Below are 13,401 nucleotides of genomic sequence, written 5' to 3'. Positions count from 1 at the left end.
ATGAAGTCCTCTGAATTCTATAATAGTTCCTTTATATTAGTTACAAGCTTGTAAATTTAAGCTTCTTACTAATTGGCTTTATTTATTTATTTTTTTTTAACCAGTTCTCAGAGAGTGTGAGTGGTACAAAATTTGAAGAAGATCATCTTTCCCATTATTCTCCCTGGTCTTGTGGCACCATAGGCTCCTGTATAAATGCCATTGATTCAGAGCCCAAAGATGTAATTGCTAATTCAAATGCTGTGTTAATGGTATGATTTTGCTGGGGTTGCAGGGGTTGGAGGTGAGAGATGATGCATGTTCACTCACGTTGTAGAATGAATGTTTTCTATTCATTCATTCATATTGTTACCTTATAACTCATTAGTAGCAGCAGGGTTATATTTAGGTAAGTCTGAAATAAATTGTATTTAATGTTTAGATTATTTGAACATTGGTGGTTTAATGGTAGTTTGTTGGATTATCATTGAGTCTAGAGCTAGTTTTAAATTAACCAAAAAACCTAGTTACATGTCTTTTGATAGCGTATATTTACTAGCTGAAGTAATACCTAACGGTCCTTTTATTGATTTTCTTTGGTTTACACAGGACCTGGACAGTGGCGATGTTAAGAGAAGAGTACATTTATTTGAAACTCAGAGAAGGACAAAAGAAGAAGATCCAATAATTCCCTTTAGTGATGGACCCATCATCTCAAAATGGGGTGCAATTTCCAGATCTTCCCGTACAGGTTACCATACCACAGATCCTGTCCAGGCCACTGCTTCCCAAGGAAGTGCGACTAAGCCCATCAGTGTATCAGGTAATCCATTTAGATAATACCTAGCCTGATATGTTCTAAGCACTATGCTTCTTTTTTTTTTTTTTTTTTTAATTGAGACAGAGTCTCACTCTGTTGCCCAGACTGGAGTGCAGTGGTGCGATCTCGGCTCACTGCAACCTGTGTCCTGGGTTCAAGTGATTCTCCTGCCTCAACTCTAAAGTAGCTGGGATTACAGACGTGCACCACCACGCCTGGCTAATTTTTGTATTTTTAGTAGAGAGTATTTTGTATTTTAGTTTCACCATGTTGGCCAGGCTGGTCTGGAACTCCTGGCCTCATGTGATCCACCTGCCTCAGCCTCCCAAAGTGCTGAAATTACAGGTGTCAGCCACTGTGCCTGTCCTAAGCACTATGCTTTTTAATCCCTAGCTTGTGAGATGGAAAACATTTCCCTCCATTTAACAACCATGGGAAACTCAGAAATAGGTGGTTTAACCAGCATCATATGGCTAGTGGGATAAAGTACAGATCTATTTTGAGAAGTATACATTCATATCAGTACACTAATTTGTCACTTTTTTGACCATTGTTTTATTCTACATGTCTGTAGATTATGTCCCTTATGTCAATGCTGTTGATTCAAGGTGGAGTTCATATGGCAATGAGGCCACATCATCAGCACACTATATTGAAAGGTAACGTTTTTCTTAATTATATAGGATTCGCCATTCTCAGACTTGTATGTATCTTAAGAGTACACATCCTACCCCAGTTCATGAAATGTGCTTTGCTTGTCTGGGCTATGTAACAAATTTCTGAAAAATATTTGCATTTAAATTTGGAATGACTGAAGTTTTCAGGGTTGATCTGTCACATAAAACATATGGTTATTACTGCTTTTGTTGCTTCATTGACTTAAATTTTATTACAGTAAACATATTTCTCTTTAAAGGGACAGATTCATTGTTACTGATTTATCTGGTCATAGAAAGCATTCCAGTACTGGGGACCTTTTGAGCCTTGAACTTCAACAGGTAGACTCTGTAACTTAGCCATGAATTTTTAAAAAAATAGAATGCCAGTTGAAAGCTATGGTTGGAAGCTGACTTTACTTTTCTTTCCTCCTCGTATAGGCCAAGAGCAACTCATTACTTCTTCAGAGAGAGGCCAATGCTTTGGCCATGCAACAGAAGTGGAATTCCCTGGATGAAGGCCGTCACCTTACCTTAAACCTTTTAAGCAAGGAAATTGAACTAAGAAATGGAGAGGTAAAGAAACTGAATCTTTCGGCTTCATGCTTAATGTATTTGTTTTCTGCTGCTGCATCTTGGTTATACCATTACTGAGTGTATTTTGATGTGCCTATATCTCTGATGGATGATCGATTGCTTTTAAAACTCATAATAGAAATAAAATTGTAGTCCTAGATTTCTTAAATAATTCTTTAACTAGATCATTGGAATTTTTTTTTTTTTTTTTGGAGATGGAATCTTGTACTATTGCCTGGAGTGTAGTGGCACAATCTCGGTTTACTGCAGCCTCTGGCTCTCAGGTTCAAGTGATTCTCCTGCCTCCCGAGTAGCTGGGATTACAGGCACCCACCACCATGCCCAGCTAATTTTTCTATTTTTTGTAGAGACAGGGTTTCACCATGTTGCTGGTCTTGAACTCCTGACCTCAAGTGATCTGCTTGCCTCACCTTCCCAAAGTGCTAGGATTATAGGTGTGAGCCACCGTATCTGGCTGATTATTGGGGTTTTTTATTTTAATTTAAAAGGGAAGCCCCAGGTTCCACAAGTATAAAATCAGTATTTTTCTTAACTACAGAGTGATTATACAGAAGATGCAACAGATACTAAACCTGATAGGGATATCGAGTTAGAGCTTTCAGCACTTGATACTGATGAACCTGATGGACAAAGTGAACCAATTGAAGTAAGTGCCACAATTAGATAATTGAGAGGCTTTGTTCGATTGAAAATTTAAAAGTATACTTCGATACTGAAGGATTCACATTTTATTTTCTTAGGAGATCCTGGACATACAGCTTGGCATCAGTTCTCAAAATGATCAGTTGCTAAATGGAACGACAGTGGAAAATGGGCATCCAGTGCAGCAGCACCAAAAGGAGCCACCAAAGCAGAAGAAACAGAGTTTAGGTGAAGACCATGTGATTCTGTGAGTGTTAGACAGAAAATTCATCAACAGTGGGCATAGGACATAATAAAGAGAAAACAATGTTAAATTCATTTTTGGCTTGATGCTGTAAGGGGAAGACCTTTTGTGGGCAATGATTTGGTCAGTCTGGATTTTGAGGGGAGGAAAAGTAAAATTGAACTAACAAAGCAGTCCATTTTGGTAGCCCGAAACTTGCTTTTTGTTGAGCTAAAGTTAATCTATGTTCCAGCATCAGGTTATGCTTCTTTAATCTGGTTGCCAAATTTCTAGACTACAAAATGGAGAATGAAAACCTGGATTAATAGTTTCTCTTTTTGAAAATCATGTTAAGATTTTCTCGGCTAGGCTGGGTGCAGTGGCTCATGGCTGTAATCCCAGCACTTTGGAAGGCTGAGGCGGGTGGATCACAAGGTCAGGAGTTCAAGACCACCCTGGCCAACATAGTGAAACCCTGTCTCTACAAAAATACAAAAAAGCCAGGCATAGTGACAGGTACCTGTAGTCTCAGCTGCTTGGGAGGCTGAGGCAAGAGAATTGCTTGAACCCGGGAGGCGGAGGTTGCAGTGAGCCAAGATCGTGATACTGCACTCCAGCCTGGGCAACAGATTGAGACTCTATCTCCAAAAAAAATATATATGTATAGTTTAAGGCCATACAAACTATTAAGTTGAAGATTTAAGCCCATATTTTGGGCAGTAATTATTCCAAATGGCAGTATTATAGCCAAGAAAAAAATATATATATATAAAATATTTTTATTATATAGTAATATATTTTAAGGCCATACAAACTATTAAGTTGAAGATTTAAGCCCATATTTTGGGCAGTAATTATTCCAAATGGCAGTATTATAGCCATTTGGCTATATATATATATATATATGAAAAAAATATATATATAAAATATTTTTATTGTATAGTAATATATATAAAATATATTATAAATATATATTATATATAAAATATATATATATTTTTTCTTGGCTATAATACTGCCATTTGGAATAATTACTGCCCAAAATATGGGCTTAAATCTTCAACTTAATAGTTTGTATGGCCTTAAACTAACTAGTATTTTAATTTTTATCATAACTTTTGGAAAACAGAACGTTTCAGGCCAGGAGTAGTGGCTCACGCCTGTAATCCCAGCACTCTGGGAGGCCAAGGCAGGCGGATCATTTGAGGTCAGGAGTTCTAGACCAGCCAACATGGTGAAACCCCGTCTCTACTAAAAATACAAAATAGCTGGGTGTGGTGGTACACGCCTGTAATTCCAGCTACTTGGGAGGCTGAGGCAGGAGAATTGCTTGAACCCAGGAGGCGGAAGTTGCAGTGAGCCGAGATCATGCCACTGCACTCCAGCCTGGGCAACAGAGGGAGACTCTCAAAAAAGGAAAATAGGACTTTTCTAGTTACTTCTGATACTTCTAGTGATAAAGACATCTCTTTGCTAGGGATTCCTAAAGTTTGATGTAGCTTTCCTTAAGTATGTATAGTTACCCTTAAAAGTTTTCGCTTAAAGCTAACTTGTTTTTAATGTCATTTCTTTTTTCTCAGGGAGGAACAAAAAACAATTCTGCCGGTAACTTCTTGCTTTAGCCAGCCACTCCCAGTGTCTATTAGCAATGCAAGTTGCCTCCCCATCACCACGTCTGTCAGTGTTGGCAACCTCATTCTGAAAACTCATGTTATGTCTGAAGATAAAAACGACTTTTTAAAACCTGTTGCAAATGGGAAGATGGTTAACAGCTGAAAGGAGGTTCATCTTTCAAATTTGTGACCACACCATGGAAGCATTTACACTAGCTTTTTATATATATAATATATATTATATAATGTATATTTTTTTTAAAAAAAGATATTACTGGGGGCATCCATTTCCTGTGGACTCTTTGATACTTCAAGCCCTCTTGCATTAGCATTATGAAAAAAAAAAAAGAAAATTTACTTTACTAGGGTAACATGTTCACTTTCCAGAAGTGATTGGAATTTGGACAACATTTAACTTAAGCTTCAAGCAGCTTTTTATGAGTTTGTAGCAATCCGGTGCAGTAACTGAGCCATTTCCTATTTTAAATGGCTTCTATAGAAAATTAACAACTCAGTTATTAAACTAGCAGGATCCTACAATGATACATCTAGTGAAAGTAGACTTAGTTAACTTATTTATTTCTATTTTATGTTTCACTGAGAGAAGTTTCCATCTCATTCCAGCTGCTTTATTTATCTTTTTCATGGAACTTTGCATGGATTTCTTTTTCTTTTTTTAATTTTGAAGAGTGGAGTTAGATGTTCTTACCATAGAATTTTACAGGGTTATATACAGCTTTCTTTACTGCATTATATGTAGGAGTGTGGTGCAGTGCTTTTATCTGTAGCATATAATTTTTTTTTAATTTTCCATTTTTCAAGAGTAGTTTCTGCTTTGTTAATATTTATACACAGGCTACTTGTTGAAGTAATTAATTAAAAATATAACCAAGTGCCTAAGTCTTTCAGCTGATGTACTAGATATTAAATTCTCCTAAGTTATGCAGAATCGTTTTTACAATTTTGATAAATTATGCACTAATGTAATGGCAGTTTTTTAAAATGCAGATTTAAGCCTGTACATTATTGAATCTGATGACTTGGCAAAAGAATCAGGTGCTTTCAGCTTTCTTGAGAAAACCCTGTATGTAGCGTTTGCACTGACTAACAAGATGGTATTGCTGGGTTTTTAATTTAAACTAATTAATTTGGATGTTCATTGCATTATCTTGGTTAAATATTGTTTATTGTTACTTCATGTTGGGATTTAGTTTTTCTTGTTTTTTGACTGTTAGGTTGATAAGACTATGAACCATGTAATAGTAGAACATTGGCTAACATTTATTCATACTTAGAAACATGAATAATTTCTGCCTTGCTAAAATGTGACTGAAATGGTTTCGACTTGGCATCTGAAAGTATACAATGTGTTCAACCAGTCATGCCTCAGATTTGTGGGAGGTGTTGTATTGAAACCTAAATTTCAGTCAACATTTGAAAAGAAAAGCTGGGCATTCCTTCCTGGTGATCTTTACCTATAGTTTATCTGTTTTTCTTTTGTTTCTTTAAGATTAGTTTGACTTTTATTATTATTTTTTTAATTAACTTCTGTGAAGTTGTTTACTCTGAAAATTGTACTGGAATATTTTAAGCCAAGCTGATCTTTCACCAGGTGTACTGTATGTAAGGGCTTTTCCTGCTAGCAAGATGCTTAAACAGGATCATGTTATTGGTCGTCTGAGCTATTTAGTTGTTTTACAAAACCACAGCATTGTATCAGATAAGATTTTGATAAAAAGTTTTGTGCACATTTCCAGGGGCGGGAGGGTTGACATTTCCCTGAAATTTCTTGATTAGAATGAGTAAATACTGGTGTTTGATACATGTCTTAATGAACATGCTCATAAGGTGACTGATAAGTTGTAAATATACCTGAGAAACAAAGGGGTAGTTTTGATATTCTGGTATCAGTATGGAAGATCTTACACATTTATTTAATACTCAAATGTATGAAGATGTTTGTTTGTAGCATAACAACAGCACAGTAGCCTTGACTTAGTTTCCTTTGGTTAGTACTGTACCTTTTTGCCATGGCCAGTGCTCCCCATCCCTATAAAGACATTTTATTTATTTCACTCTGTAACCTGAAATGAATAGGAACAAGGGTTTTAAACCATGTTACATTAACTTATTTCTGACATTATAAATTAGCCTAGAATATTACAGGAACATGATTGTTATATAATTTATATCAGAACCTTTCTATAAATATGTGCTTCTTACATTTGAAATGCTTCCAATGTACTTTATTTGCTGTTTGTAATTCCAAAAAGGATATGCAAACCAGTCTGTCTATTTCATGGATATTTAATAGTGAGATCTTCCATGTTGAAGGTAATGTATTTTTTTTTAAGATTTTAAAATTGCTATTTTGTTACAAAATAGAGACCTATTAACAGTTTGAGAGCTCCTTATGTGCCCTCAGGGAAAGAACCCTCTGTGCAACAGAACTACACAAAACATCTTCAGCACGTTCTGAGGGTGAATATATACTACATAAATTGATCTTGTGTATTTAACCTTATCTTTTTAATTTTAAAATTGAAATTTTGAAACTTGGTTGTGCTCTGCTGGAGGGGGTTGGGATAAACTGCTTAAATGTTTGCCTACTTGTCCAGTGAAATTACATTTGCATCAGTATATGTATATACCTGCCAACCTTATTGGTATGTCTCAGAACGTTTATATTAAAGTAATGCTTGTCTTGCAGCAGGTGATCCCATAAAACAATAACTCCCTGTTCTTAAAAACTTACTCTCTTTTTCACTAACAACATAGGAATTGTTTCTGTGTTGAGATTATTCTGTGTTGCATCCATTCTCTGTGTAGTGGTCACCTTCTGTCTGTCGTGGGTTTAATGTGAAGTAAAACCACTGGTTCTCTGCCACTTTTGAAGAAAGGGCAGTTCATCTGATCCTTCTTCAGAATGGTACCTACTGATATCATCGAGGAAAATGTTACAAATCAGACCTAGAATATGACTTTTTAAAATTGAGGCATTTCCTGTCATTTGGCCTTTTTACCAACAAGATGTGATGTACAAATTTGGAATCAAAGGATACAAAGCAACAAGAGAGGAAATGTGTAATGGGGGTAACCAAACTGCATATGTTACCTATTGTCTAATCAGAAAAACTAGTCTGAGGTCTGGAATGCAGGAAAGTGGTGGTTATTTTCTTTCATTTTTTGTGTTTTTGTTTTTTAATTTCTAAGTTCCATTCTGAAGTCCATGTGCCCCATTCAGTTACTGTGGTTGTAGCATCAGTTTTTTTGTGGTTTCATTTCATTTTATGAATACAGAGGAAGTTACATATGTATTTTTTCTATTTGGTACCTGAACAAAGCAGATTCCCTTGCCTTTGCTGCCATGTCTTATGTTCAATGCCACGTGATAAACCAGCGTCATACATGAAAGTTGTGCATTGTAATTTTCAAAAAAAGGGAGTTCATTAGGCCAGTGGCACTGACTTTTCCCTCCCATCATAGTTATTTATTCTAGTAAGAGGATAATAAAAGAAATTTCCTATGCAAGAACTGAAATTTTCCATTTGTATGGATCTAGTCACTTTCATTCAGATTTCAAGTTGAGGTTAAGTATATAAAGCATATCCCAATTTTATACGCTGCCTTGAGAAAATTACAGGATGCACAGCAATTTGTAGTTATTTCAAATGGGATCATTTAAACATTTGAAAAATTATTTTAAAAGCCATCTAGCTTGCTTTTGGATTTTAGACATTAAAGCCTGTATTGTCTTGTTAACAGGGGTGGAATTTATAACAACCAGATTCAGCATATGATTTCGCCTTTGAATCTGAGTATTTCTTCCCTATCTTCTTTGAGTCATTTTCTGAGCAGACTGTCACCAGTATTGATAACTAAGCATTAAAGGGAAAAGTTGCATTGCAACTATGCATTGGTTTCCTGGAAGAACTTTTGTTTTAATGAATGAAGAGGCTTGATGGGATCACTTACTGTAACTCCTTCTACATAAGGACCCCTTCTGCAAGCAGAACACAAAAGAACATGCTCAAGGACTATCCCATTTTCTGGATAAATTGAATATGTTTGCTAGTAACGTCTCTATACTGCGGCTTCCTTGTATCCCTTTGCTGGCAAGGGAATACAAGGCGTCATGGCCACAGATCAAAACACCCCACATTTGAGTGGAGTCTATTTTTACTCCAAGAGCAGTTATTCTCCTTGAGTCTAAAATTGGCAGTTTTTTCTTTTTTTTAATAAAAATTTTAAAATATCCCCAAACCAGTGGAACATAGACACTGGCTGCAGTTAGTACCAAAAGCCAAGGTCATTTGCACATATTCCATCAACCTGTCAAGAATTAGGCCTCACTTTATAACCCAAGGCATGGAAGTGCATGCATTCTCTTAGCTGGGCAAACAATTATACTGTAGTTGTGATACAACACATGTGGCTTTTATTTGTACTGCACATATCCACTGTACAGCCACTTGGGAGTATCGTGGTTAGCTTGCAGCAACTGCTGTCTGCATTTATACTGTTTATTGCATATTCTTTTCCCTGGAAGTGAAAAAGAAATGTTTTTCTTGTTGCATTGATTACATTTTATAAATTTGCTTAGCTGGAAAGTTTGGGAAAAGAGGCCTGTTTGTCAATTGTACAACCGATTGTGAAGCTCTAGTGTGAATATTTTTACGTCTGTATTAGACATTTTCTTTGCAAATCTATTGTTCGATTGAAATGTAAATGAAATTAAAGATGGTGTACACCCATCATGTAAAAAGCAGGCACCATCTCTAAGATGGATTTAATGCTCATTTTTAAGGCATATACTCAGCTTCTATTTAAAACTATAATTTAAAATAATTCTGTACAATGAAATGGGGAATATATATGGGAATAAATTCTATTCCATTTATTTCAATTTGAATTTCCAAATCGTAATGTTTCCCTTTGTGCTATAGGAATAGGATTAAATGGGGGAAGACTAGGATTTATAAGGCCTGTATATGGGGGGAGGGCAGAGATGGAACAATGAGGGTTGTGATGATAGTGAATAGCAAGGAGTGAATTCTGTGTGTTTTTGCTGTAGCACTGAAGTGAAGAGATATTAGCTTTGGCTGTTCACAAAATAGAGCATCATGATTTTCAGTGTTTGAGAGAAAATTGATGGAAAAAGTTTGCAGTACTTGACATGTATTTGCATGCACAAAATAAAATTATTTGTCCACCTTAAAAGTTGTTTGTTTAATGTCAATATTAAGTTTATGGTATATTTTAGTTATCTAGATTTTCTTGGCATAGTTTTTGGCTTAACAGAGCTACTAGGCCACTCCTCAAGATTTAAATGATTACCTGCCTCATCTATATATCATAAGGAAGGGTTTGAAAGAAATGAATAGACTCAAGGAGGTTGAGATATACTTTAATTCTATCAAGTCACTTCATTCAACACACAGCACTTCCTGTGTGGGAGATGAGGATGCAGGTAGTACTGAGTTTACTGTCTAGTGGGAAAAGCAGGACAGATCCATAACTAATACAAAGCAATGTATCATAGAAGTTTGAAGACAGTTCTGTGGACCTCAGCAGAATGGCTTGGTCTAGACACCATTTTTATTGGGCCTCAAGTGGTTTTATTCATTCATTCAGCTGGTATATTTTAAACCTCTGTGCTGTTCAGTAAGGTTAAAGGTTTGTGAAACATGAGTTTCTTCTCTAGAAACAGTATGGAAAATCAGAAGCCAAATTAGAATAATTCAGTGAACTATTCTTCTGATGTAGTGTGTAGGGAAACTCCAAAAGGAAATTAAGGGGTTAGTGGCAGTGGTGAGCAAAAGGAAGTACTTCTCTGTAAAATGACCTCCAGCTGGACTTTTAGCTACATGACATCGCACCAAGCAGAGATAAGTAGAGGAAGTACTCTGAGTTCCAACTCTACCTTCACAACAACCCACTCAATCTTGAACGATCATTCCTTGAAATACTATCTTGGATAGAAAAGAGGAAAAAAACAGGCTGGGTGAGGTGGTTCACACCTGTAATCCCAGCATTTTGGGAGGCCGAGGCGGCTGGATCACAAGGTCAGGAGATCGAGACCATCCTGGCTAACACAGTGAAACCCTGTCTATACTAAAAGTACAAAAAATTAGCCGAGCGTGGTGGCAGGTGCCTGTAGTCCCAGCTACTCAGGAGGCTGAGGCAGGAGAATGGCGTGAACCTGGGAGGCAGAGCTTGCAGTGAGCCGAGATCATGCCGTTGCACTCCAGCCTGGGCGACAGGGCAAGACTTGGTCTCAAAAAAAAAAAAGAAAAGAGGAAAAAACAAACTAATGTCCTTCACTTTAGATGTTACAACCCGTATCTTATGTTCAAGATGTTATATAACTTGCCCAGATGTTATAACTACAAAGTAGTAGAATCAGAATTCTGATTTGTCTGCCTCTTTTCTACCTCCCAAGGAGGTGGTGGTGGTGATGGTGATCAGAACTTATATTGACCGTAAGTGTTACAGTGGAAGAGGTGTTTAAGGAATGGTGCTTCAGTGATTAATATAAAATATAGCCAACTCTTAGAGCACTTAATATGTTCCAGGAACGGTTGTAAGTGCAATAATAATATCATGACTTAGGACCATAAAACTGAGGCAGAGATCTTAAGAGATTTTGCCCAATGTCGCAGAGGAGGTAGGTAGGGGCTTCCATGAAGGACAGCAAATACCATTCTAAAGAGACAATTTATATAATCTAAACAGCTTGGGATTTTAGAAAAAGCCCTGTAGCCATGGGGTGAAAGGTAAAGCTGGAGATAGACCAGCAGGGAAGCCAGGTCAGCAATCTAGGTAAGAAGTGCTGAGAGCATGGCCAAGCTGGGATGGAGGAAAAGAGATGGATTTAAAAAGTAGGAGACAGCAATTGACAGGATTTGTAGTGTAGGAAGTCTATTGGACATCTACCCAATCAATATAGGGGATTAAATTTGGCTTAAAATCCCAGACCCCATTGCTGAGAACAGTCCAATATTTGTAAAACGTGTAATCTTGTATACATCCTAAAGTATGTGACAACAGAGATCAGGAAGGAGGAAGAAGGTGAAAAACCATGGATGGGTGATCCAGGTAACGGAGAGGAAACTTAAGGAAATGAAATTCCAGGGAGATTTTATTTCCTTTATAATATCTATTGAAATAATTATCATGCACATTAACAAAGTATCCCAGAAACCCATGGAATATCTTCATGATTAGATCTTTCACTTCAGGTCTTTATTCAAAAGGCAGATCCAGTGAGAATCAGATGGAGGGTGCTATTTAAAATAGGTATTTAGGGCCAGCCATGGTGGCTCACACCTGTAATCACAGCACTTTGGGAAGCCAAGGCGGGCAGATCACTTAAGGTCAGGAGTTAGAGCCAGCCTGGCCAACATGATGAAACCCTGCCTCTACTAAAAATACAAAAAAATTAGCCAAGCATGGTGGCATGCACCTGTAGTTCCAGGAACTCAGGAGGGTGAGGCAAGAGAATCACTGGAACCTGGAATTTGGAGGTTGCAGTGAGCCAAAATTGTGCCACTGCACTCCAGCCTGGGTGACAGAGTGAGACTCCTTCTCAAATTAATTAAATAGATATTTAAATTCCAAGATTTTGGATAAGATCAATTGAAGTTTTTTTTTTAAGTTTTATATTTTGAAATGTAGATTCACAAGAAGTGCAAAAAATTGTACAGAGGACCATATAGCTTCACACACTTTCTCCAATAGTAACATGTTATATAACTATAGTATATGTGTGTGTATATATATATTTTTTTTCTTTTTCTTTTTCTTTTTTTTTTTTTGAGACAGGGTTTCGCTGTCACTCAGGCTGGAGTGCAGCAGTGGTGTGATCTGCAACTTTCGCCTTCCGGGCTTAGGTGATCCTCCCACCTCAGCCTCCTAAGTAGCTGGGACTACAGGTGCACATAACCTTGCCTGGTTAGTTTTTGTAGAGATGAGATTTTGCCATGTTGTCCAGGCTGGTCCCAAACTCCTCAACCCAGGGGTTCTACCCACCTCAGCCTCCCAAAGTGCTAGGATTACAACCGTGAGCCACCCAAGCCCAGCCCCTAATTATAATATTAAAACCAGGAACTTGACATTCCTACAATCCAGAGCTTATTTAGATTTCACCAGTTTCCCTTGCACTCATTTGCATGCATGTGCATGTTCGTGTGTGTGTAAGTTCTATGTAGTTTTCACATGTAGATTTGTGGAACCAACACTACTATCAAGATAAGAACTGTTTCATCTCCTCAGTGATCCCTCATGCTACCCCTTTATATCACATCCATTCTCCTTGCTTATCCCTATTCTCCCATCCCTAAACTCTGGCAACCACTAATCTCTTCTCCATCTTTGTAATTTTGTCATTTCGGGAATGTTATATTACTGGAATTATACCATATGTAACCTCGAGATTGGCTTTTTTTTTTCGCTCAGCATAATTCCCTTGAAATTAATCCAAGTGGTTGCATGTATTAATGGTTTTTTCTTTATGTTGCTGGGTAGTATGCCATGGTACATCCGTAGTACCGTGGTATGCTACATGGTATACTGTACACCATGGTAATGGTGTCTTTAGCCATTAACCCATTGAAGGGCATTTGGAATGTTTCAAATTTTTGGCTATTACAAATAAAGCTGCTACGAACATTTGTATGCACGTTTCCGTGTGGACATGTTTTTATTTCTGAAGGTTTTCTTTTTTTTTTAAATAGTGAATGAATTGGTATACTTTGTCTACCTCTGAAGGAAATCAATAAATTAGACTATAAGGTCTTAATTTGGAAATGAATAAATTCCTTAAAAATACAGTTTACCAAACTGGATACAAGATGAAAATAAAAATTGGAG

The 13,401-nt window shown here is 37.0% G+C and overlaps 1 protein-coding gene across 4 annotated transcripts in view; it reads left to right on the top strand.

Moving 5' to 3' along the window:
* The window catches only part of RC3H2 (ring finger and CCCH-type domains 2), a 59,051-nt gene extending 49,301 nt beyond the window's left edge, over positions 1-9,750 (top strand). For 3 of the 4 annotated variants that reach the window (XM_010382472.2, XM_030919492.1, XM_030919491.1), the window contains 8 exons: positions 105-251; positions 589-802; positions 1,374-1,458; positions 1,716-1,797; positions 1,897-2,031; positions 2,591-2,698; positions 2,793-2,941; positions 4,498-9,750. In XM_010382472.2, the coding sequence (XP_010380774.2) occupies positions 105-251; positions 589-802; positions 1,374-1,458; positions 1,716-1,797; positions 1,897-2,031; positions 2,591-2,698; positions 2,793-2,941; positions 4,498-4,693 (1,116 nt within the window). In that variant the 3' untranslated portion in view covers positions 4,694-9,750. The remainder of the gene's footprint in view (positions 1-104; positions 252-588; positions 803-1,373; positions 1,459-1,715; positions 1,798-1,896; positions 2,032-2,590; positions 2,699-2,792; positions 2,942-4,497) is intronic. The other variant, XM_010382473.2, reaches the window with a different exon arrangement.
* The last annotated feature ends 3,651 nt before the right edge of the window (positions 9,751-13,401 follow it).

Source organism: Rhinopithecus roxellana, chromosome 16 (assembly GCF_007565055.1).
Source record: "Rhinopithecus roxellana isolate Shanxi Qingling chromosome 16, ASM756505v1, whole genome shotgun sequence".
NCBI classification, from domain to species: Eukaryota; Metazoa; Chordata; class Mammalia; order Primates; family Cercopithecidae; genus Rhinopithecus; species Rhinopithecus roxellana.
The sequence above is the reverse complement of the archived record's forward strand: the minus strand, read 5'-3'. Positions and strand labels throughout refer to the sequence as shown.